This window comes from Lactuca serriola, chromosome 2, assembly GCF_051521515.1.
Source record: "Lactuca serriola cultivar US96UC23 chromosome 2, Lser_US96UC23_V15, whole genome shotgun sequence".
NCBI lineage: Eukaryota > Viridiplantae > Streptophyta > Magnoliopsida > Asterales > Asteraceae > Lactuca > Lactuca serriola.
In genome coordinates, this window is record NC_136409.1 from 220272357 (window position 1) to 220296717 (window position 24361).

Sequence of the window (24361 nt, forward strand, 5' to 3'; positions counted from 1 at the left end):
TTTACAAAAATTAATATTATTTGTAAAAGTATACGTCATGATGAAAACACATTGTCGTTACTTGAAACTAGACTGAGAGACTAAGAGTGTGTTTGATATATCTGTTATTGGGCCTGATAAGAGTTTGGGTCTAACTTGTCGAGTAAGACCGTTTGCTATTATATTTAGAAGTCTTTAACTCGATCATGACTCTTCTGATATGTCTCTTACTCGGCCAATTCTAGGTTGTGTCTAACTCTTACACATTTCTCAATTAAAACTAGCTCAATAAGCAAATATCAAACAGCCCCACATCATTATATACGCAACCTTATTTTGTTTTAGTCCCAATTTTATTTTTTGTTCCTCATTTTCCATTATATTTTAGAAAACGTTTTATTTTCGTGCCTTTGTCCGGTCACCAACAAGTCATGATGTCGGTTTCGCATTTTTCTTAGTTTACATTTAGCCCCAACATTTACATATAAGTTGTATTTAGTCCCAACATTTACATATGAGTTTGTATTTAGCCCCAATATTTTTTTCCTCATTTGCCATTATTTTTTAGAAAAAATTTCATTTTAGCCATTGGTCAATCACGAACAGGTATTTTAAAACGTAATATCTTAAAATTAAAAAAAGGAAAAGACAAGAGTCGAAACTGCGACTTCTCCTTGACGGGCGGGGCGTGTTAGTTACTAAGTCAATGATTTTTTTTTTATCAGTGTTTGTTGTAGTTAATGCACACTGTATCTTAAAATGAAGGGAAATTTTCTAATATAAGTTCTGAGTATGTTACATTTAACAAACTATATGACATATTAATCTTTGAGTCAATCAAAATTGTTAATTCATACATAACCCATCTAAGAAACAATTGGCTATTTCTAATGACATATTTGTTAAGAAACCAAAGAAACCGCGACTTCTCCTTGAAGGGTGGGGTGTGTTAGCTAGTAAGGTAATGACTCTCTTTTTTGTATTATCAGTATTTGTTGTATTTAATGTACACATTTATTTTAAAATGAAAGAAAAATACCAAATGTAAGTCTTGAATCCTTAACATGTAATAAACAATATAACATGTTAATCTTTAAGCAAATCAAAATTGTTAATTCATTCGTATCTCATCTAAGAAACAATTTGTTATTTCTGATGGCATATTTGTTGAGAAACCAAATATTTCTAATGACATATTTATTGAGAAACCAAAGAAATGACATTTTTTATTGGCTCAAAGATTAACATGTTACATCGTTTATCAGATGTCTTGGTTTACTACATTAAATACAACAAACACTGATTATACAAAAAAGAGAATCATAGGCTTATTAGCTAATACTCCTCGTCCTCAAGGAAAAGTCGTAGTTTTGACTATTGCTTTCGTTTTTTTCTTTTTCATTTTAAGTTATTACGTTTTAAAATACCTATTTGTAACTGACTAATGGCTAAAATGAAAACATTCTAAAAAATAATGGCATATTGAGAACAAAAAAAATATTGGGGATAAATGCAACCTCATACGTAAATGTTGGACCTAAATGCAAACTAAGAAAAATATGAAACCGACACGTTAGCTAAGGACCCGAAAATGAAACGTTTTCTAAAATATAATGGCAAATAAGAAACAAAAAATAAAATTAGGGTTAAAATAGCACAAGGTTGTATATCATTTAGGACTGGACTTAAACCGAGCTAAAAATAGTGTTGGTGCATCTCTATCCAAGAGAAGAGTACGCTTTTGTCCTCTATGTAAACTAATTGGTGGGGACAAATCAAAAGGTGGAAAAAGTTGCGTACTCGTTTAATCATTTAATCATGTGTTGTTGGGGACCCTTCATTTAAAATGACAAGATAAGAGGCGCATAACATGAAGCAAATTATCATTTTGCTTCTTTAGATTTTAAGAGAACATCTTTTCTTTAACACCATGTCCACTTGGGTGCATGGCTCCTTTATTCATCTAAAATGGGATTCAAATCATAATTAAGACAACGCTACCAAGACCACACCCTCCAAAATCCAAACTATATATATGTATATGTATATACCAAATTACAACAAGAATACGAATTTGATAATGCATCTGCATCTGGTGCAAATTAAGGAAACAATAACAAAAAAGAATCTTCTTCTCCTGTATACAAAATGATATATATATATATATATATATATATATATATATATATATATATATATATATATATATATAATGGGGCTAATAGCTATACAAAATGCATGGATTCAAGTAAATACAAATACCATTCTTTACCAGGTGGAATTGGAAATGGGGATTCCGTGTTTCTGAAACCATTCCGGCATGCGGAACCTTTCGTATAACACTGGCCTTACATCCCTCTGCTCTGAAAGTTGCTTCAAAAGAGGAAGGAGCACCTCCAGAAGCTGTGTTCATTTTTTATGTATCTTTTTCAGTAAACTATTATCATTCATAATAAGATTTGTATGCAAAAAACAGCATTCTACTTTGAAATAACAAAGTCATACAAATATATGAAAGTATGTTGTTATTTCTTGCATTTAGCAATTATGATGTAGATACCTGGTTGTCACGTGGTTGTCCAGCTGTAAAAGGTATGCATGGGATTCCATTCACTGGTTGCAACAAGAAACTGAATGGATTGTTGTCAACAATAACAATCCTGCAAAAATCTTTTGATACAAAAGAAAGGTCCTTCACGTGTTCTCTATATTCCCTGTGAATTTTAAACAGAGATCAATACAGACTATCCCCATGAGTATAAAATCAAAGCTACATTAAAGAACAAAGAAATGCTACAAATTATCAGAATATATTATACTCACGTGGAAGTTGTTGAAGGCCGATAAAATCTACGGCTAAATCTGTTTTCAGCATCTATTCTGTCAACAAGTGGTTTTGCATATCCTGGAGTGGTAGAAATCAAAATAACAATAAATCAAAAGGATGATGAAATTCAATATCAGATATTCAAGAAAAAGAAAAGTCATAAGCAAACCTTCAAGTCCTGCTGTGAATAGTACAAGATCAGCAAATTTGCTAAGTTGGGCAAGAAATTCATGCAGTCCAGGGCGTTCAAATACTGTCACATAGTTGATCTTGGGCTTTCCATCATGTTCCTTCAAATCCAAATATGTTATCAGTTAACTTTATATGAATAATGAAAAGATTATTAAGACTGATGTATGAATAGAACTGTTTCTCACCTTCTCAGAAGCTATGCATTCTAGCTCAAACCATGTCAATCCAGCATCTGTAGCTTGCATTCGAACACTATCAGGTAAACTAGATGTCTCATAGGCACATACTAAAGTTTCATCCAAGTCAAGAACCACCTGTAGCCACAGATTGAAAGACAATCCAATAGCTTTCTTAGTATTTCCTCAAAGGTTATGTTTTAATCAACACTGACTTAAATCTTTCTCCATGATGTTAAGGGAGACAAGACTAAACATTCTTACTACAATTTGCATATTCTCTAATGGGGTCCCACATATTGTCTATCTCTTAAGTCTTAAGTATACAAGTATATGAAAAACTTTGAGTTAGACAGCATAACTAAAGCCTAAAGGAGCAAAGGCAACCTAGTTAATAATACAAAAAAGCAAAAAAGCAAAAGCAATTAAGATTGTGATGGGAGAAGAAAAGAACAAACCTTTAATGGGTAACCACTTTCCTTAATGCCACACAGTTAGATTCTAGATTTTCTTAAGCTACACTAAATTCTGGGTATCAATTAGTGCTAATTCATACCATACAAGCAAACCTAATCACGGTATTAATTTTACTTCTCAAACAATGAATCCATTAATTCCACGGAATGGATTGCTGCTGTTCTATCAAAGGTTTGTCTATATCTCATTCATACAAGCATATAAATGCTTAACCTCTGTTCAGGTTGTATAGCTCAATGCAAAAAGTTCAAGCAGAACCAAAAAATTGGTATTCTAAACAAGGTAAAGCTGTTGAAGTACACTCATGATAGAAATAAATGCCAACACTTACCACATCGATCCAATAAAACATCAACACAAATGAGATGAATAGTCACCGTCGTAACGAAATCAAAACGAACAATCAACAAACTAATACGAAATTAAAACTAAAACTAAGCGTACCGTGAGTTTTGCCGAACAATCATAATCAGCCAAAGCGGTCGGAATATGAACGGAAGCGGCAGAGAATGTTGACGGTTGAGAAGATTCAGGAAATTCAACGTCAGGCAAAGGCTTGAACGACGCCGAAGAAGACGAAGAAGAATAATTGATCAAGGAAGCAACGGAAGGAGTGCCTCTAACGATCTGAACAAAGATCTGAAAGAAGAAAGTCAACCAGTTCAACAGTGACCGCCATACTTGTAAGGTCCTTGTCTGCGCATACACTTCAGTTGCTGCTTGGCTAATATCCGCCATCACCGGCTGCCGGAAAAACACACAGACGCAGTAACTTAGATTGAAATCTGAACCGAGGATTTCACGAAGGATTCGAGGGGTCGTACACTGCCTCTGTCTGTGTATATATATGTACAAATATGTAATGATTCGTTTTATGCATTTGTATGCATATAGAATGGAATAAGATTTTAAGAAGGATGTGAGGTGTGGTCAAGGCGATGGCGCCTCAAGGAAAGGATTGAACAAGATGGGGAGAGTGTGAGAGCCACGCGCTTCTATACTTTAGTGGGGAAACGCTAAAGCTGACGTGGAGATGGGATCGGAGTTCAGGGATAGAATTGTCTTTTCTTCCTTGTTTGCCGTGTTGTTCGGTTTATTTGTTACGTTCTTTAACGAATAAAAGCCGTGGAACACATGAAATTTGGCGTCATATAAAGTTGTGAGACATGAGCCTATCATATCTTTTTGAAACTTTATGGATTTTATTTTGATAGCTTATCAAATAATAAAGTATTTTCTTTTAGAGTAAATTACTGAAAGAAAGTGCTCCTGGGTTAATCTGTCCTTCGTTCTCATTTCAATTATTTCACTTGGATCATCATTTGTATTTAGTGTTGGGTTGGTTAAAAAGACACTATATTTTTCCATTTAAACATATTTTTAAGGTTTTTTATTTGAGCCTATAATCAGTTTTTTCGAAAAACAATGATAGACTCATATCATTTTTATAAAAAGTCAACCTATAATTAACTATCTATAATTAGTTTTTTTGGAAAACAATGAAATTTTAACCAATACAAATATTTTAAAATTTAATTAGGATACAGTAAAATTGAATGTCTTTTCAAACCCTTGTATTTTTATCTAACCATTTTTACTATTTATATTGTTATAATATAATAGTGGGAGCATTCCGACACATTGTGGCATGCCCATAGTAGGTTAGAGGCATGGGCTAATGGTTTATGTCCATAGCAACAATAGGAACATTCTACGTAAGTAGTCTTTTTTTTTAGGGAAAATGATTTAGGAGGGTAACTACCTCTTATTCGTGTTCATATATTGACAACTTCTTCTTTTTTGTACATAATTAAGCAACTAACTTGTTTTAACTGTTTAAATTACATTAATATTACCGGCTAATACAAGTTTTAACCGGTAACTCAAAGGGAAAATGACTTAGGAGGGTAACTACCTCTTATCCGTGTTCACATATTGGCAACTTCTTATTTTTTGTGCCTAAGAAAGCAACTAACTTGTTTTAACTGTGTAACATCCCAAAAATCATGACCAAAAATTTCGTTTTTAATTTAATACTAAAACCAAAATTGTCAAACAATTAATTTAATACTTCGGCATCAGGCCCCGCCTGGCATCGAGCCCCGCTCGATATACAGATCTGTCTCTCTTAGGCCCCGCCTGTCTCCGGGCCCTGTCCGCTAAACACATACAATCATATAACATGCTAACACATAAAAAACATACCATATTGTATCGTTGTCCTAAGAAACATACTCTGCTAATAATGAGATACAGAACATCGTCCGTACTCAGCTAGTAATGAGATACGGGACCTCTCCCACACTCACCTCTCTACCAGGCACATACAAGTATCACACATAGAATAAGTATAACCTAACATGCAAACATTCCTCGGGCACCCGCCCAACATCAGACCTTGGTCTGGAATAACATACTAGCATACAATGTCTAGGGCTAACCCTCGGGTCTTACTACTCATAGACTACATGGGTTGGGATTGTGGCCTTAGACCCATTCACATAGTAAGGAGACTCACCTTGCACTCCTGAAGCCCTGGCTGGAACTAGCTGAGTACGGACGAAGTTCCATATCTCATTATTAGTAGAGTATGTTTCTTAGGATAGGGATACAGTAGAGTATGTTTTTTTATGTGTTAGCATGTTATATGATTGTATGTGTTTAACGGGGGGGCCCGGAGACATGCAGGGCCTAAGAGACACATATATGTATACCGAGCGGGGCTAGATGCCAAGCGGCGCTCGATGCCTGGCGGGGCCTGATACCGGGCGAGGCCCGATGCCAGAGTATTAAATTAATGGTTTGACAATTATGGTTTTAGTATTAAATTAAAAACGAAATTTTTGGTCATGATTTTTGGGATGTTAGACAGTTAAAACAAGTTAGTTGCCTTCGTATGTACAAAAAATAAGAAGTTGCCAATATGTGAACACGGATAATAGGTAGTTACCCTCCTAAGTCATTTTCCTTTTGAGTTACCGGTTAAAATAGGTATTAGCTGGTAATATTGGTGTAATATAAATAGTTAAAACAAGTTAGTTGCTTTATTATGTACAAAAAAGAAGAAGTTGCCAATATGTGAACACGGATAAGAGGTAGTTACCCTCCTAAGTCATTTTCCCCCTTTTTGATAGGTGCAACCTATGAATATCATTGGTAACGCAATTAGTATAAATCATTGGTTTAGTTGAGAAACGCCCGATCCTATAAATTATTGGACATAAATCATAACAATATTATTGAAATTGTAACTGCAAGCAAACAAATGTTGTATTAGAGTATGTCTTACCATGCATTCTAGAGCAACAAAGAAAAACTCAAAATGGTCCTTCGCATCTTTCTTGATGTGGGTAACAATTTTTGGATTGGTTCATTCGAGTTATGACAACAAAGAGGGAGGTTATGAACTCGTTTTTAGTTGTACATAGTTGATAATATGGTTTTTTTTTTGAACGGTTATAGATGCATATATTCAAGTTCTAGCAATTACTAGAACTAATAATAAAAACGATACTATACAGGGAGCATTGCATCCAAGCATTCTAAATAACATCTATTTTGGAAGCTCTCTTATCTAACAAAGAAGGGTTAATATTATAAAAGCCCTAAATTTTTAACGCGTAATTGGAAAAAGTCCTGATATTTTTTTTATTATTGTTGTGGCCACAATTTTCTCGCAGAATTATCACTCTAGCCCACTTAACGAGTTTCATGGTTAAGTTGGTTAACTTTTTTCCAAAATTAGTCCTAAAAAGTTCAAATTTAGTCCCTGAGGTTTGAAAACAATTACACCACATGGTTTTTTAACTTTATTTTTCGTTTTTTGTATATTTTATTTATTTTCAGTTTTTTTATAAATATATGTACATTTTTTATTTTCTTTATATATATATATATATATATATATATATATATATATATATATATATATATATATATATATATATATTACTTATTTTCATTTTTTAACTTTATTTTTCAACAATTTTTTTAAACCTTTTTACCTTTTGTTTTCTATTTTTTAGTGTATATATAGAGTATATTAGAGTTTTTCTAGGTTTGTTAATATTTCTTTTCGTAAAAAAATAAAAAGGTGAAAAAATAAAATATAATACGAAAAGAAATATGAAAAAACCTAAAAAAAACTCTAATATACTCTATATATACACTAAAAAACATAAAACAAATGGTAAAAAGGTTTAAAAAATTGTTGAAAAATAAAGTTAAAAATGAAAATAAATAAAGTATATATATAAAAAGAAAATAAAAAATGTACATATATTTATAAAAAAACCGAAAATAAATAAAGTATACAAAAAACGAAAATAAAGTTAAAAAACCATGTGGTGTAATTTTTTTCAAACCTCAGAGACTAAATTTGAACTTTTTAGGACTAATTTTGCAAAAAAGTTAACCAACTTAACCATGGAACTCGTTAAGTGGGCTAGAGTGATAATTCTGCGAGAAATTTGTGGCCATAACAATAATAAAAAAAATATCAGGGTTTTTTCCAATTACGCGTTAAAATTTTAGAGCTTTTATAATATTAACCCAACAAAGAAAATGAATTCAAAACTATACTTTTTTTAATGAAACGGCAAACTAGTTAACCTACTTCTAAATACCATATATGCAGGGCCGGTCCAATGGTTTTTTTTTTGCCCCGGGCAAAGAGACTTAAATATGCCCCTATGTTTATAGCATATAAATTACTGAACACATTAGAATGTCCAAAGTTAAGCACTTCAATTCAAAAATATAACCAGATTGTAAAAAATGTGCCAAATTGACTAGAGCTTTATGCTTGTTAACAGCAACTATTAAGAAGTTTTAGCAAAAATAGACATATGAGTATATTACTAGGATAAGCATATTCAAAATTCTTTTGAACGAAAATAAAATTTTATTAAATAAAAACCACTAAATGAGAACCTAAGTACATTAGATATATAAGCAGATCAAATAATACAAAGATATAAGATGATAAAACGAGATAAAGAACCATAATAATTAAACCCAAATCTTCAAGAAATAGCAACAAACAACATATCCTGGTTACACACGACAACCAGACAACACAACCAAACATCAACTTTGGATCTACCATGATTAATCTTAAATTGACAACATCAACAATATATGACTCGAAAGAAGACTATGGATCTTCAATGAGATTTCCAAACAATAGTGGGACAAAATATTATGGATAAATACATAAAAAAGAAGTAAAGTTTTTAATGTTTTAGTTTATATAAATCAAAAGCACACACCGAAAATGACATTCTCTCAAGCATTCTTCCATCAACTCCAAAAGATTGGACAACCCTAATTTACCATAGAATGCAGGCTCCTCCATTAACATGCGGTGATAAATTAGACATAAAAAAACTACATTTTTGTAATACTTCAGTTTAATATCTGATTTTTGTTTATCTTGCCAAATGAACTAATATCAGATAAGACAGTGAGTCAGAGATCAAAAAAAGACATGCAAAATAGGGAGGTGAGAGGGGGGAAGAGGAATCTACCTAATATTAATGATTGTTTTTTTTAATATATAAAGAGTAAAGTGAATACCTTTCTGGTTAGCTAACAAAGGGAAAACAATGAAGAACAACAATATTTAAATTACATCCATTTGATCGTGAAGTATACTATTTTGATGATAAAACCCCAAAGCCGCCCTAGACTAGCGATTCTTGGAGAAGCCATGGGAAGTGATTCCATTATTTAAGTTCTCTTTTGTACAAATTTCTCCATCCAAGATATCTACGATCTGAAATCTGAAAGAAAACGATCCATATAAAAAGACTGTGTGAATACACAAAAAAACTTAACATAAATATAGATCAAGTAACAAAGTGACCCAAAATCCAATTGAAATCATCTTGGAGATCTGAATCTTCCAACACAGTTGAGGCATGATTATCGATAAAATCAATTGCCTCCTCGTCTCCCACGCTAGTAACCTAGTACTAGCCTTTATCTGTTGTTATTTGATTTCCGATTTACCGCTACCGCCATAGGTTACTGTTTGCATCGTGCCGATTTGGAATGAATATGGAGAATGGGCTTGGACCGATAAGATTATACATGCACTTGGACTGAAATTCCTACCCTTCAATTGTGTGCTGCCCTGGTCCGTTTCCCAAGCCACCCATGCCTTGGGCCGGCCCTACATATATGTCTCCTGTGAGACTTAAACCCATAACCTCTCATTTGAGAGAATCACTCTTTACCGTTAGGCCAAAGATCCTTTTGGTATTTAAAACTTTATTATCAAAAATAGAATTATTAAGCATACAAATACAAAAGGTGAATATAAAAATAATTTGTAGTTGATAATATGTATTTATAATTCATAAAAATAGAAATGACTAACAAATACAAAAGGTGAATATGAAAATCATTAAAAAATGTGTGTCTAGAACGTACCACATTCGATCAAAAATGTATGATGCCGGTTCGGAACGTCTCTTCTTTCAGACTATGGAATGAGTTTATGTCACTATCACCAACTTTTCGTTGAAATATTATGAAAACCATTTGGAATTGTGTCCAAAATGTGTATTTTGGTACTGTTAGGACTGCTGAACCAAACATATTTGAGGCTCGGAGCAAAACCAAAAAAGGTCCCCTCAAAAGAGTTGCTGCAAATGATCGAATACGAACAAATCAGTTAAATAGTGGACATCTTAACAAATGAGTTAAGACGATTTTGTTTAACAACATAAACCGACTTATTATAGATTATTAAGGAAAACAACAACGAGACAAAAAAGAAAAAAGCGTTGTTCCATAGGATAGAACCCTGGTAAATTGGTTCGAAGAAAGACATCTTACCAAATGAATTGAGACGCTTTTTTTTAAACGACTTGATATTGACTATTAAGAAAACCAACATTGATGAAAAAAAAAAAGATAAAAAGATTGTGTAAATCAACTAGATGGTTGACGTATTACCAGTGTGCAGGGACGTTTTTCAGTTTTTGATATAAAACGACTTTCTTATTAACAGATGTCGACATATTAAATTGGGATCCTAGACGACCCCCCCCCCCCCCCCCCCCCAAAGGGTCGGTCCTGCATACTTATCTCACCAACCTCTAGTCCTCTATGCAACTCCATAACATACCTTAAGAGTCTGGAACGTGGTGTTCCGGAATCAGTGGCCATTTTACAAATCTAAAAAAAATCTAGGTTATATTGTTATGAACCTTGTTTATAATGGTTAGTTTTCTTAGTATCCCTACAAGTGACTCAAATTGCATAAAACAAAATACTGGTAACGGTCTTTAACAATAAATTAAAACTTAGGGACCAAAATGAGCATGTATTCCTTTTCCAGTGATAAAGGAGTATCCTAAGAAGACGCTCTTCTAGTTACGTGCCCAATCATTCCACAAAATATTTTTAATAACTGGGTGGATCCCACACAATTTTCTATTATTGCTTTCTACTAGTTTACCAGTCAACCATTATTACCTACTTCTTTGTTATTACGCTTCTGGCCCCTGAACTTTAAAGTATTACAGAAAGACCAATTTACATCCAAAACTTTTCGTAGCAATACCAACCAACCAGCTGTCCCGGTACAAAAAGTTCACGGGGTATCCGACTCAAAAAGCAGTAGATACCAACTGGACAACCCACATTATAACCGGACGTCAAGGCTCCGTTAAGTTTCACTAACAGTTGTATGTACGTTGTGCATCTCTACTCTAACCATTTGGAAAATTACGAAACAAGTATTTTCATCATTCTATCACACTATTATAGCAATAGAAAACAATAGTTTAGTAGCTATATGGATAAAATACTAAAAAATAGGTTATGTTTATCTATATTTTGTCTTGGTTACAAAATTAAAGCCTATATCTACAACAAAAAACAAATTAAGATTATAAAGTGAAAATTAAATTTAACAAAATATAAAGTTTGAATCATGTCTCGTAGGGAAACGAGAGCCAATGATGTTTCAAGGCTTCTGTAGCTGTTGGCCGCCTTTTTGGATTGATCTCAAGTAAGTCGCTAATAAAATCGATGAATAATGTATCAGAAACTTGTATCTGTTCCTCTAATGATGTTTCTTGTGGAATTATGTATTCCTGTTGCTTTGTTTCCTGGATACATCAAAAGTCAAAACCAGACACCCAAGGTCAGTTTTGTAATTACCAATTCTTCTATGAGCTAAAAGCTTTCAAGGGTTATTCAAATGAGGGCATTTACGTCTTTTCTCATACAGGGTTGAAAGAAACGAACCTCGTTTATGCGATAAAGATCAAACTCGTTTGTGAAATACTTGCTTGTTTCTTGGCCCCGCATTAGCATATCACTATCAATTGGTCCGATCATTCCAATCACTTTTGCAAGCAAGAACACAAGGGTATCGTTTGGAAATAGTACCTGATATGAAATTCGATAAATATTCCAAAAAAGATTCAAAATATGATGAAAGATTAAAGCTTTTGATGATGAACATACATCACCAGATGATAATTCAGCCAAGATACAACCAAGAGACCATAAGTCAACTCTCTGATCATATGGAAGACCGATTATGACTTCAGGTGCCCTATAAGAACGAGATTGCACATATAATGACAATTTATCGTTTTGAAAACAACTGCTTCCAAGATCGATAATCTTGATCTCACATCTGCTATAGCTTTTGATGAGAATGTTCTCGGGTTTTAAATCACAATGTATAATTCCAAGTCCATGCAAGTATTCCAAAGCTTCCAAACATTGCTTTGTTATCACCTGATCATTTTGAATTTACAAAAACTATCATTAAAAACAAAGGATTGTGAATTGTGATGATTATAATTTATAAATTATAAAAGAACCTGTAGCCTCGTCATTGTGAAATAAGGCTCCCCACCCGAATCTCGATTGAATTTTTGGAATTCATATAAATTGGCACGTAGCAATTCGCTAACAATGATGAGATGTTCCTGTAAAAAATTCAAGCAACTTTTTAATAAACAACTAAATGCAAGAAATAACCATCTAGTTTCCTTTATTTTAATAAAATGATGGAATTCAAATTTCTTACATGAAAATAGAAATAATCATAAAGCCGTAAAATGTGGCGTTCATCTGCAGGATCATGCTTGTTTACAAGCTTCAAAAGCTTGATTTCATCTAAGCTTTGATCAAAGAAATCTTTTTCGTTTTTTATAATCTTTAAACAAACATCAACCCCTGTCTGGAGATCACGTGCCTGAACGACTTTGCTGAATGCAGCCGAACCAAGATACTCTGTAACAACATATCGACTCCCAATCACACTGTTTAAAACAATCGGTAGATCCTTGTTCTCTTCAAAACCAGTCCTACGAATTCCATAACGAGTCAATACACATACAACATGCAAAATTAAGCATGTCAAACTAACCTGTTTTTCCGGTGTATAATTCTCAAATCAAACACTTCATATTCGTCTTCATTTGTGGCAATGGCTTCTCCTTCTTCGACTTTAGCAGAATCCCGATCACAAAATTCTTGGATTTCTCCATCAAAAGCACCATCACTGTTTACGTTAAAGTCAAAATCTTTCTCACCCGTATTATCTTGAAAGTCATGGGTTCTTTTAGAATCCCCAACAAAATCGTGAAAATCATTCAAATCGATTCCTTTTAAAGCGCTACATAAAGTGGTGGATTTTGTGTCAGGCTCGTAATATTCTGTGACTTCGATGCCCTCTTTCAAATACCCGATGGAGGTAGGCCATACTTTATGAAGACGATTAGTTTTCTCTAATGGGTCTAATAAGGGATCAAGAACCCTTTCAAGATTCTCGTTTTGGTTATTTTGATCTAAAGTTGTTACGTATTTGTCCTCAGTCGGACGACCGAAAGGATCTGAGTGGTCAAAGCAAGATGGCATAGGCATAGCGTAGTCTTCGTCTTTCTCTTTATACCAATTTAAGTCATTTTGCATGTCAAATTCATGGTAATCACGAGCTGTACCAAATTGAGACAATCTATCTGATGAAGCGTGAGAGTTTGCCCCTGTCGGAATCCTGATCCCATATGGGTTTGTGAATTCTGCAAAATGTTATACGTTTTAACCTTCATTGTCAAATAAGTCAATTTCCAAATTCGAAATTTGATATTTTTTTTTAATGTATTCTACAGATAGAAACTATGACACTGCTAATAGCCTTCTCATCAATTCGATATTTGTTTTAGTTAAATTTAAACAAGTCTAAACCAGTTTCGGATCCCAAATATAATTAATTTGACCACAAAAGTCAAGACATGATGTGAAAGTAAGTGTGAGTTCATAAAAAGTTGATTTTTGGCCCAATTAGATGATAGCAAGTCAATACAGAACCTTAAACAACTGAATATTTGAGGATTTAGGCTCCCAAATCCGGAATTCAAAGTTTTATGTTCTAGTAAACAAAGAAACTAAGATCTTGATCTTCATGGTAATTGCAATAAAAGATAAAGACAAACAAGAATCTGAAATTAAGGAATCAAAATTAAAGACAATAAAGACAAACAAGATAGATTGTGGTCCTAAATCATAAAAGGGTAGTCAAACAGAATCCAATCAGAAATCATGTAGTTAATAAAATGAAATTAAATTAACAGTGAGTAAATAAACTACCAATGCTTGTAATCTAAGCAATCCCAAGGTAAGAACATTGTCTAATTGTTGACTACCTTATAAAGAATTGGTTTTTTTGTTTAGTCAAAGTAATGTAGATTAAATTGGCGATCGATTAAGCTATTGCTATAATAATACAAAGTCAGCGACTTGGGTGGGTACCTGAGGAGCATAAATCAGTGGTGGAAGAACCCAAGCTGATGAACTCTTGATCAGAAGAAGCATCGGAGGTTGCAAGATCTTCCGCCGGTTTCAGTGGCGGAGGAAGACAGCGAGCAGCGGGAATCTTGAGAGGTGGAAGTGATGGGGGAAAGAGAAAATTGTGGAAATCGGAAGAACCCACCTGGGATTTCTCAAATATGTCGTCGATGAGTGCGGATTCAGAGACTGAAAGATGATTTTTTCTGAAGAAATGGAGTACGGATTCGATGTCAGAGGGTTCCATGGCAGAGAGAATTTGGAATGGAAATGAGGAAGAAACCGGAAATGGAGGTCAAAGGTTATGACTATTAATTGGAGACGTGGATTCTCCATGGTTTCTTTTTGTATTGTAAAGGAGAAGGTGAAGACGTGAAAGAAGGATTGTGAAGGGCTTTGAAAAGTAGAGCTGCAACATAGAAAAAGGTTGTGGGTTTATTACACTCCTATTTGTGGAGTTGTAGGTTTTATCATTATTTTTATGGTTTATATTTCAGTTCTTTTTAACAGCACTAGAATTTTTATTATTTAATTAGAATTTCTTAAAATATGTTTTAATATTAAAATTTATTGAAACTTTGTTTGAACCGTTTAAAAAGATAGTTTTTAAGAACAAACTAATAAATAATCTGAGAAAGTAAAATAACATTTAGAAAAAAAAAAAAAAAAAAAAAGATGCAAAATGATGTTTAACAACATTTACATATAGAAGGATATACGGGTATATTAAAAAACTTAAGTGGAAAAATCTCCATGAGTTGGATGTGTTTGGCGGTTTCTAAGTTTTATCTTCAACGAATACTTAATAATTTTGTTTGAAAGCGAAAGTTTTTAGTTTTTAATTTAAACAAAAAAAAAAACCTTCAAATATAAAAGTTGTTACATATAACATTTAAGAAAAAGTTATTGAACGTTTTTAATCAATTTCCAGAGACATGCCTTAATAAAATTAACATAACGTTTTTTAATTGCATTACTACCAACTTCCAACTAGTTTTGCCAAACATACCATCTATCAATAAGTAATCTCAAGCATTCATTTAAAAAACAAGATTATAATTTATTTTAGTCTCAAGCATTCAATTAAAAAAAAAAGATTATAATTTATTTTAGTAGCCTCATCAAACACTGCATTCTAATCGGTTCAAAATATAAATTTAGATTATGCAAGCCAACCACAATCTAAAGTTATTGTTTTTCTGTATGTAAATTATCCTTTCAGGGGAAACTAGTATTTATACATAAGTTGATTTAAGATTTTATAATGTCTTTGAAAAGATTCAGATCTTGATTTGATGAAATTATGTTAATAGGATATTTTCAATTTTATTTTCTAAATATGCTTAACACTAAATAAACTCTATGTAAAGATGATGTCTATTAAAATCGTTAAAACAAACAAGAAATCATATGTTGGATGCCAAATTTAATGAAAACAGTGACAGAAGGTGGTATAATCAATTAAATAGGACGATTCATGTGGCAGGTTATTACTTGAACTCAATGATGTAGAATAACCCTAATGTTGATCAAATGTGGAATTTTCATGTGCCTCCAATGAGTGTATGGTGATAACAAACTTAACCATTGACAGAGAATTTTCTTTAGATAACTAGGATAAACCTCACACCAAGTTTTTTTTAACACCGAAGAGACCAATACAATACCTTGCAAACCACCTAAATAGGTCAAACCATTCCAAAATGAGTATAATTATCAAGAAGTTGAAGCATTTGAAAAATAGAACCTTTTGAGATTTTAGATAAAAACAAGTTTAAGTATTAATAGTTGTATACTTGACAACCAATGTTCTTATAAGAATACAGTAAATGTTATATGATCTTTTTGGCAATTATTCATACGAGCATCAAGCTTTGGGGTGATTAAAAATTGGCATGGTATGTTGGTAACTTAGCATTGAAGTAGATGTGAATTATTTATTATAATTTACTACCTGACCGGCTGACCCACCGCATATCATAATGGTGTCTATTGTGTTCAATTTCTAACCCCACCCCCCATATTGCACTTTTTGCCAAATTGTGCCCACATTATTAATTATTTTTCCTTTTTTCCCTTTTTCTTTTCCTTTTTCTTTTCATTTCAAGGATAACCTTTCGTTTTGGCGTACCATCTTTCAAATTTTAAACTCATTTTACGTAGATTTAAGATATTAATGAGTTATTGAGTTCTCAAATGGTTTTACAGCTTTGGAATATCAATGACTATCTTAACAAGAATCAACAACAAATGATAGTTGATTATAAAGTTGAAAATAATGAAAAAAACAATGCGAAAGAAGGATCATTGTCGCCACAGATCTTCAATTTCCGTTCAGAGAAAAGAACCAGATTTTCAGTAACAATTCGCATAATACAAGATGCAATTATAATCCGTGATTTTTATATCTGGAGAGCTATAGTGCCCTTAATGATTAATTAGGAATGGTGAATCTCTTAGCATCGTTGAATATCATAATATTAAATTACTACTAGTTATGGTAACCAATTGCCAACAAATTAAGTAGTTAGAAAATTCATATATTGTAGCACCTGGTTCCCGGTACGTACTTCTTGTAATTTTAAATTCTTAATTCTTGCATTTTTGTCTTGGACTCGGCGAGTTGAAGGACCAACTCGCCGAGTAGGAGCGGGATGGGATACGGGGTCCGAGCCGTGGACTCGGCGAGTTGGGCTCCTGACTCGGCGAGTAGGCCATGTTTGGGCAAAAACCCTAACCCGAGCATTGTCACCCTATTTAAGCACATTAACTCGGCCCTTTGTCCTTAACACTTTCAGAGAGCTGTAGTGAGAGTCCCTAGTCCCCCATATTGTGCTTGTGAGTGAGTTCTTGCTTGGTGAAGGGAATTGGAGCTTAGAAGAAGAAAAGAAGAGTTTGAAGAGTGCAAGAGAGGGAGTAGATCCGAAATCTACTTTGGGAGAAGCTTTCATTCAGGTAGTAAAGTCTCTACCTTGATCTTTAGTTCATTAGATCCCATTTTGTCCCAATTTGGTGGTTTTCAAGCCCTAAAACACCAAACTCCATGTGTTTGTGCTTAATAATTCGAAAGAACTTCAGATCTAGACTTTATGGACGTGTTAGAAGCATAAAGTTGTTGTGGTTGAAGTGATTGAGGACCCCATGGAGTGCATGACCTCTTTAAGAGCTTGGAATTGCATTTTTGAGCTTATAGGGCCATGCATGCACGTAAAGTTTGCAACTTTACGTGTTAGGCATGCCCTAGGAACATAGATCTGTGGTTTTGAAGAGTTGCATGTCTCAAATTTAGCTCATATGGGAAATGGGTCAAGGGACTCGGCGAGTCCCAAAGTGGAACTCGGCGTGTTCCATGAAGATGGCCTTAGACTCGGCGAGTTGGATGAACAACTCGGCGAGTCCTATGAAGATTGCCTGGTACTCGACGAGTTGTTCTTCAAACTCGGCGAGTTGCATGAACTGTTATTGCGTACAAAGGGTTTAAGTGTCAGAAGTCCAACCCTTCGTGTTTGCACATAGGATTAGCAATCTAACGTGTTCCGTTAGTCCCAGAAACCCCAGATCCTCATAAAGGATGTTCAGATTAGGATCTGGGTGAGAGTGGGAAGTCTGCTCGCATGGACTCGGTGAGTTGTTCATGGACTCGGCGAGTCGGATCGCGAGCCGGTCCTATCGTCCCAAGTAGTGAGTTAAGGACGATTCAGTGAGTGGGAAGAAGGGACTTATAGAGTGGAACCGGGTTAGTGGAGAAGGACTCGACGAGTCGGTGCCACGACTCGGCGAGTCCAGTCAACTGGAAGTTGACCTTGACTAAGGAGTTGACCTTGGTCAAAGGGAGGGTCAGTCATCTGACCTAAGGGTGTGAATGAGACTCTAACCTATGTTTATGATTTATAGCCGGAGGATTTCTGATTCAGCAGTCAGGCGCTTAGCAAGCAGAATTCAACAGTTACTTTCGAGGTGAGTTACCTTCCAGTAGCGGTGGGTCTACGGCCACAATGTCGGCCCACCAGTAGGAGTTGTATGTTAGATGATTGTCTTTGTGATATCATCTAGTTTGCTACTAACTGATATGTTATATGCTGGCATGGTATGTTATATGTGATAGTGGTAGTAGGAGGGGATTAGTCCTCAAGTTCGGTCGTTAGGACCGAAGGGTAGATCGGACACCCCAAATATGTCTGATAATATGTTACAATATATGTGATAGTAACAGTAGGGGGTGAAATAGTCCCCGAGGATCGGTTGTCAGGACCGACAGGTAGTCAGCACCCCAGAACGGCTTGACACGGGTAGGTCGGCACCCCAGAATGGCTATACCGGGTAGGTCGGGCACCCCAGAATTGTCCGGCAGTATGTATGATATGTGATTGTATGGTATGTGGTATGTTGGGGGAACTCACTAAGCTTCGTGCTTATAGTTTTCAGTTTTGGTTTCAGGTACCTCTTCTTCGAAGGGGAAGGAGTCGGCGTGGTAGCGACCCATCACACACATGCCTTGTATTCCGCATTATGAGATCCTCCTGGGAATTTGTACTCTTACTTTATTATGTTTTTATGAAATGTTTTTCAAGACATGCGATAACTTTTATGAAATGATATGATCAGTGAACGTTTTATTTCTAAGGGTTGCTAAGAATATGTTTTAAAAATGAAATTTTTGGCTCGTATTTTTGGGATGTTACATATACCTAATATCACACAAACTTATTTACCTCTCAAAATAAGAGACCATATCTTTTTTTAGAATGACAGAAATATGATTAAAAATAAACAACCAGTAAGGTGCTAGCGAGAATTACATAGTATTAGTACAAGCGAAAGTATGAGAACAACATTAAGCATTCTGGAATAACTAAGATTAGCACGATGCTTAAACCACTTATACGAGATAATTTGGATATCATATGTCGTCCTCAAAGGTGAGCACCATAATATTTTTTTTAAATAAGATCGTTTCGGGCTTTCCAAATCATCCATATTGCCGAGTAAACTAGCCCAAGTTTTAGTTACTTAAAGTTGTTACTAATCCCATTGTCGAGAGGTGTATCAGAGGGAAACCTCCCTTGCTCATACATATCAAAGTCTAGGGTTGTGAGACTCTCGTCAGACGCGGAACCTAAGATAAACTTGAACCCAAAGCCGAGTGGTGTATTTTCATTGGTTATCCACATAAGTCATTTGGATACTTGTTCTATAGACCTTCTGATAACATGATCTTTGTAGCTCAAAGAGGAGTCTTTCGTGAGATATAGCTCATATCTAAAGAGGACAGTAAGACTATGATTGATCTTGAAGAAATTCAAGTGTCATCCAATAAAGGAACCTTAGATGACATGAGCTCTCAACCCGAGGATGAATGTGTTGAGCCCATTGACAATTCATTACCTCTTCTTCGATCTAGTATATTTAGTATGTCGCTCAAGTTTTATGGTTTCCATATAAATATGGATGGGGACACATTTATGAGTAATAACATACTAGTAAATTTGGATGATTCGACTAACTCCAAGGAAACAATGACAGGACCTGAGGCTGCAAAACGGAAAGAGGCAATGGATAACGAGATCCAGTTCATGTACGATAACCAAGTGAGGACTTTGGTTGATCATGCGCCTGGTTAAAAGACATTGGGTGGTAAATGTGCAACATCCCAAAATCACAATAAATTTTTTCATTTTTAACTAAAGAGAAATTCGTATCTTCCGCGTACGAGCTCCTTTTTCTACGTTCTTTATATCCACGCGTTGGTATTTACGAGGACTACAACTTTCATTTAGACCTCGTCGGCTAATTCTCCTTCTATCTCAGATTTAGAAAAACGGTATCGTATTTATCGCGCTCGAAGAGTAGCGACTAAGCTTCGTCCATATCTTTCGCATACGAGCTCCGTTTCTGACTTTATTTATATCCGCGCGTTGGTATTTACGAGTACTACAACTTTCATTTAAAACCTGTTGGCTAATTTTCATTCTATCTCGGATTTATAAAACTGTATCGAATTTATCGCGCTCGAAGAGTAGCGACTAAGCTTCGTCCATATCTTTCGCATACGAGCTCCGTTTTTTACCGTCTTTTTATCGTTTAACTCCTATTAACGATATCTTCATTTCTCGTTTAGATTATTTTGGCTGAAAATTGACCGATCTAAAATTTGAATTTTCGGGCTGTGCATTACTATGCTAAATCTTAGAAAAATCATAACTTCCTCATACGAAGTCAGATTTGGGTGTTCTTTTTATGGACGCTCTTGGTTTAACGTATTCTATGACTTTTGTTTAGATTTCTAAGGCTAAATCTCACTCTATCGTAAATTCACTATTTACGCTTCCCGGTATCGTGTCGGTTCCGTCGCGAAACTTCGACGGGTCATAACTTCTTCGTTATAACTCGGATTTCGGCGTTCTTTATGTGTACGGAAACTTTATAACATATACTAAAACTTGGTTAAGATTATTCATTATAAATAATCTTTTGTCGAAAAGTCGTTTTCGACCCCTATTATATCTAAATTGACTAGCCCGGATCTACGGGTGTTACAATTATCTCCCCCTTAGGATGATTATGTCCCGGAATCATCAAAGAAACATGGCTCACATGATGACTCCATATGTTATCTCTTCATCCTAAGTAATAACCGTAACTTTGATGTTTCTTCAAACGAGTATCTAACTTTAAGATTTCCTGACTACAGCCGGTGCCCGATCTTGGACCCGCTCCCTATCTCACATTGGACTCCCAATTATGACCTTCAAGTCACAATCTCGATCCTTACTGGAGACTGCTTCTTCCTCTTAACAGTCTTAGGATTACTACCATGGACCGATGTGTCGTATTGTAATGACCTAACATCGTATGTTGCAACGTTTAGACTCGGGTCTTTTAGAGTCAAATTTCCAGAACAAACTATACCTTCCTTCATGTTATAACCACGTCTTAAAAGGTAGCATTTCTAGCTACAAGCAACTTTTCGCGATACTTCTACAGATCATTTTTTTTATTTCAATATCCCGTCTTAAGTCAGATGTTACATCGAACTTGATTCTCTAAACCACATAACATACTCAGCGTAGTCGGACTCAATTTGATATGACCACTAGGGTCGAAATAACAATCATCTTCTTAGTCGATACCGAAACGATGGTAATAACATGCTTGAATAAAACGGAATCAATTATTGGCTTCTTGGTAACCTTGTGACTTTCCCTGATCCAAGTGTGAGTCCTGTGCTTCTGGTAGTATATGCATCTACTACCTTTTACACCTACTCATACTCGTCCCAAGTACTGTCTCGCAGTTTTCCAAGTCCTTATCACATAAACAATTTTAACACATACAAATGTGTCCAAACAATCATATAATTTTCCCTAGACTCTACTAGGATTTCTTCCATGCGTATCTTTAATCATCAATTCTGCTTCACTCGGTTGGTGATGGAAACGTCAGACGATGGGATAACTTCATGGATTATACCAAAAATCTTTCTTTCTGCTAATCGAACATGTACTTCTCCAGTACTAGACGTATTATTTATTAGACGCATTCTAAAGGCATGATATCACTCTTCCGATAGGTACCATTTATTATCATAAGCCTTTTTCATTTCCTCTATTTTCTCAGTCTATCATGGTTCACATCACTTCCTGAACTTCTGCCATTGTGATAGGTTTGGGTGTAGGCGCAACGACCAATGTATGACCCATCACATTCTTAGGCTCAGGTTGTCATCTTCCTCTTGTTTTGTACACCCAGCAGACGTTCGGTGTACCGATACGAGAATTTAAGATAGGAAAGATCTTATTTACGATAGACGTATAAATCTTTTTATTACTCTGAAACGTTACATGCTAGTTCTAATATCGTTATCATACGCTTAGAATCCTGAACACATAAGGTTTCCAGATCCGGTCGGCAACAGACCATAGATCCGAACAAATAAGAGCATATAAGGCATTTTTATAGCTATAACATAAATCATTTAGCACATAAAACATTTTAGGCATCTTTCCTAAAATAAACTAGTGCTCGTGTCTAAATTATAGCTAACACTCATCTCACAATCATCGTTTAGCATTCTAAGTTTAAGTCTAGAAATTTCCTACAAATTCCTAGTTCGCTTAAACTAATGCTCTGATACCAACTGTGACATCCCCATTTTCACGGCCAGAAAAGACCGATTTTGTTTATGCTTTATAAAAATCAGAATACTTCTTTTCATAAAAATGTTGCGGAATTTGTTCCCAGAAAAACATGATAAATACGTTATCAAAACATTTTCGAAGAAACGTATTTTACTTCTTTTAAAACGTTTGAGATGTCATCGTCAATACAGAACATAAGCATAAACAGAACTTACTAGTGATCTACATCTCTTTAATCTCTCTGTGTAATGTGACTTCATGACAACACCTGTGACATAAATAAACTGAGTGGGTCAGGTTGGGAAACCTGGTGAGTACATAGGGTTTTCAACCCACAATAATGTATTTATTATGTTCAAACAATCAAACAATCAATCCAATTACCCATCCCCATTATCTTCTTTACTCTTAAGGATTTAACCTAAGAATCAACCATTCCTCGTTCATACATTCCTAAGGATCATCCTAAGGAATCGACACGAAGTCCATTGTCGCCGGGGTTTAGGCATGCACTAAGTCTTCATAGTCGCCAAAATTTATACAACAGGCACTAAGTCTGCATAGTCGTTAGGATTTTGGCACCAAGTCTGCATGATCACCAGGGTTTAGGCATCAAGTCTGCATGATCGCCAGGGTTTAGAGTACACCGAGTGAACACATCGTTCACAACACTTACAGGTTGCGAGCCTGCTAGTGTTCCATTGGACTGTCTAGAATAGTCTGTGGTTGTCATCCATACTCTGCTGAATGACGGGGCCATCGTTTGGGAAAAGGCTTCTCACATCGTTCACCTCTCACCCTCACCTCGTGGTCTATAAAATCTCTCAACTTATCGTCCAACTTATATTCCATATATTACATCTACCAATGTATTACCCCAACATTTTTGTAGATATAAAATACATATACAGTTTAAATCCTTTAAAACGTGTATAAAATTGTTCAACTAGCATAGACAACAAGTACTTAGATAATACGCACACATAACACATAATTTATATAAAATACTTCATATCTATGTGTAAGATGAAAGGGACAATGCACTCACTTGAAAATGTGGTGATTCCGAACTCAGACAGCGCTTCGCTTCTTAAAAAAATAATTTCCTTCGACGAAACCTAGTATTATTACAAGTCGAGTTTAGTCTATTATTCACCGAGACTAATTAATAGTCAAGCTATTATTACTATTATATAAGCGTTAAATAACACTCAATATAACTCATAATAATAGCCCAAATAATTATTTTAAGGTCCTAACAATGTTACTATAATTAAATAAAAGCTATATTAAATATAGTATAGGCCTAGCTCACTTACAGCAGGTTTTTATTAAAAACCGGGCTTCGCTGGAGCAGTGTTTCCGAGCCGAAAGCTTTTCTTCTCGGAGCCGTCGGGCGCTCCGGGGCTTTCTTCTCGTGCTAGGGAGGTTCCCTAGACTTGGGAGGGGTTTAGGGAGGTTAGAGAGAAGTTAGAGAGAGAAAGAAATCTTATGGTGTGAAGAAATAATGAAGGGTTCACCCTTTATTTATAGGGATTTTATAGTAAAGTAGCCGCTAAGTTTCGTTCGTATCTTCCGCGTACGAGCTTCTTTTTCTACGTTCTTTATATCCATGCGTTGGTATTTACGAGGACTACAACTTTCATTTAGACCTCGTCGGCTAATTCTTCTTCTATCTCAGATTTACAAAAACTGTATCGTATTTATCGCGCTCGAAGAGTATCGACTAAGCTTCATCCATATCTTTCGCATAC

General features: G+C 34.9%; 2 protein-coding genes across 2 annotated transcripts; both read right to left on the reverse strand.

The window, feature by feature from the left end:
• Window positions 1–1895: 1895 nt before the first annotated feature.
• Window positions 1896–4614, reverse strand: LOC145088609 (uncharacterized). Its single transcript, XM_079026981.1, has 6 exons — window positions 4096–4614; window positions 3184–3312; window positions 2976–3096; window positions 2803–2884; window positions 2540–2693; window positions 1896–2382 (listed from the first exon to the last, which is right to left on the reverse strand). The coding sequence occupies exons 1-6, from the start codon at window positions 4387–4389 to the stop codon at window positions 2248–2250; spliced, it is 915 nt and encodes a 304-aa protein (XP_078883107.1). The 5' UTR covers window positions 4390–4614; the 3' UTR covers window positions 1896–2247.
• Window positions 4615–11459: 6845 nt separating this feature from the next.
• LOC145088610 (uncharacterized) lies at window positions 11460–14904 on the reverse strand. The gene is made up of 7 exons (XM_079026982.1): window positions 14434–14904; window positions 13052–13703; window positions 12710–12989; window positions 12501–12608; window positions 12136–12414; window positions 11914–12057; window positions 11460–11774 (listed from the first exon to the last, which is right to left on the reverse strand). The coding sequence occupies exons 1-7, from the start codon at window positions 14714–14716 to the stop codon at window positions 11595–11597; spliced, it is 1926 nt and encodes a 641-aa protein (XP_078883108.1). The 5' UTR covers window positions 14717–14904; the 3' UTR covers window positions 11460–11594.
• Between the last annotated feature and the right edge of the window lie 9457 nt (window positions 14905–24361).

Coding starts and splice junctions, on each gene's coding strand:
- LOC145088609 (XM_079026981.1), bottom strand. CDS start 4,389: ATGGCGGATATTAGCCAAGCAGCAACTGAAGTGTATGCGCAGACAAGG. Junction 3,313..4,095: donor ATTGTTCGGCAAAACTCACG/GTACGCTTAGTT, acceptor CTGTGGCTACAG/GTGGTTCTTGACTTGGATGA. Junction 2,383..2,539: donor GACAACCACGTGACAACCAG/GTATCTACATCA, acceptor AAATGAACACAG/CTTCTGGAGGTGCTCCTTCC.
- LOC145088610 (XM_079026982.1), bottom strand. CDS start 14,716: ATGGAACCCTCTGACATCGAATCCGTACTCCATTTCTTCAGAAAAAAT. Junction 12,990..13,051: donor ATTATACACCGGAAAAACAG/GTTAGTTTGACA, acceptor TGGAATTCGTAG/GACTGGTTTTGAAGAGAACA. Junction 11,775..11,913: donor ATCTTTATCGCATAAACGAG/GTTCGTTTCTTT, acceptor TGATGTATCCAG/GAAACAAAGCAACAGGAATA.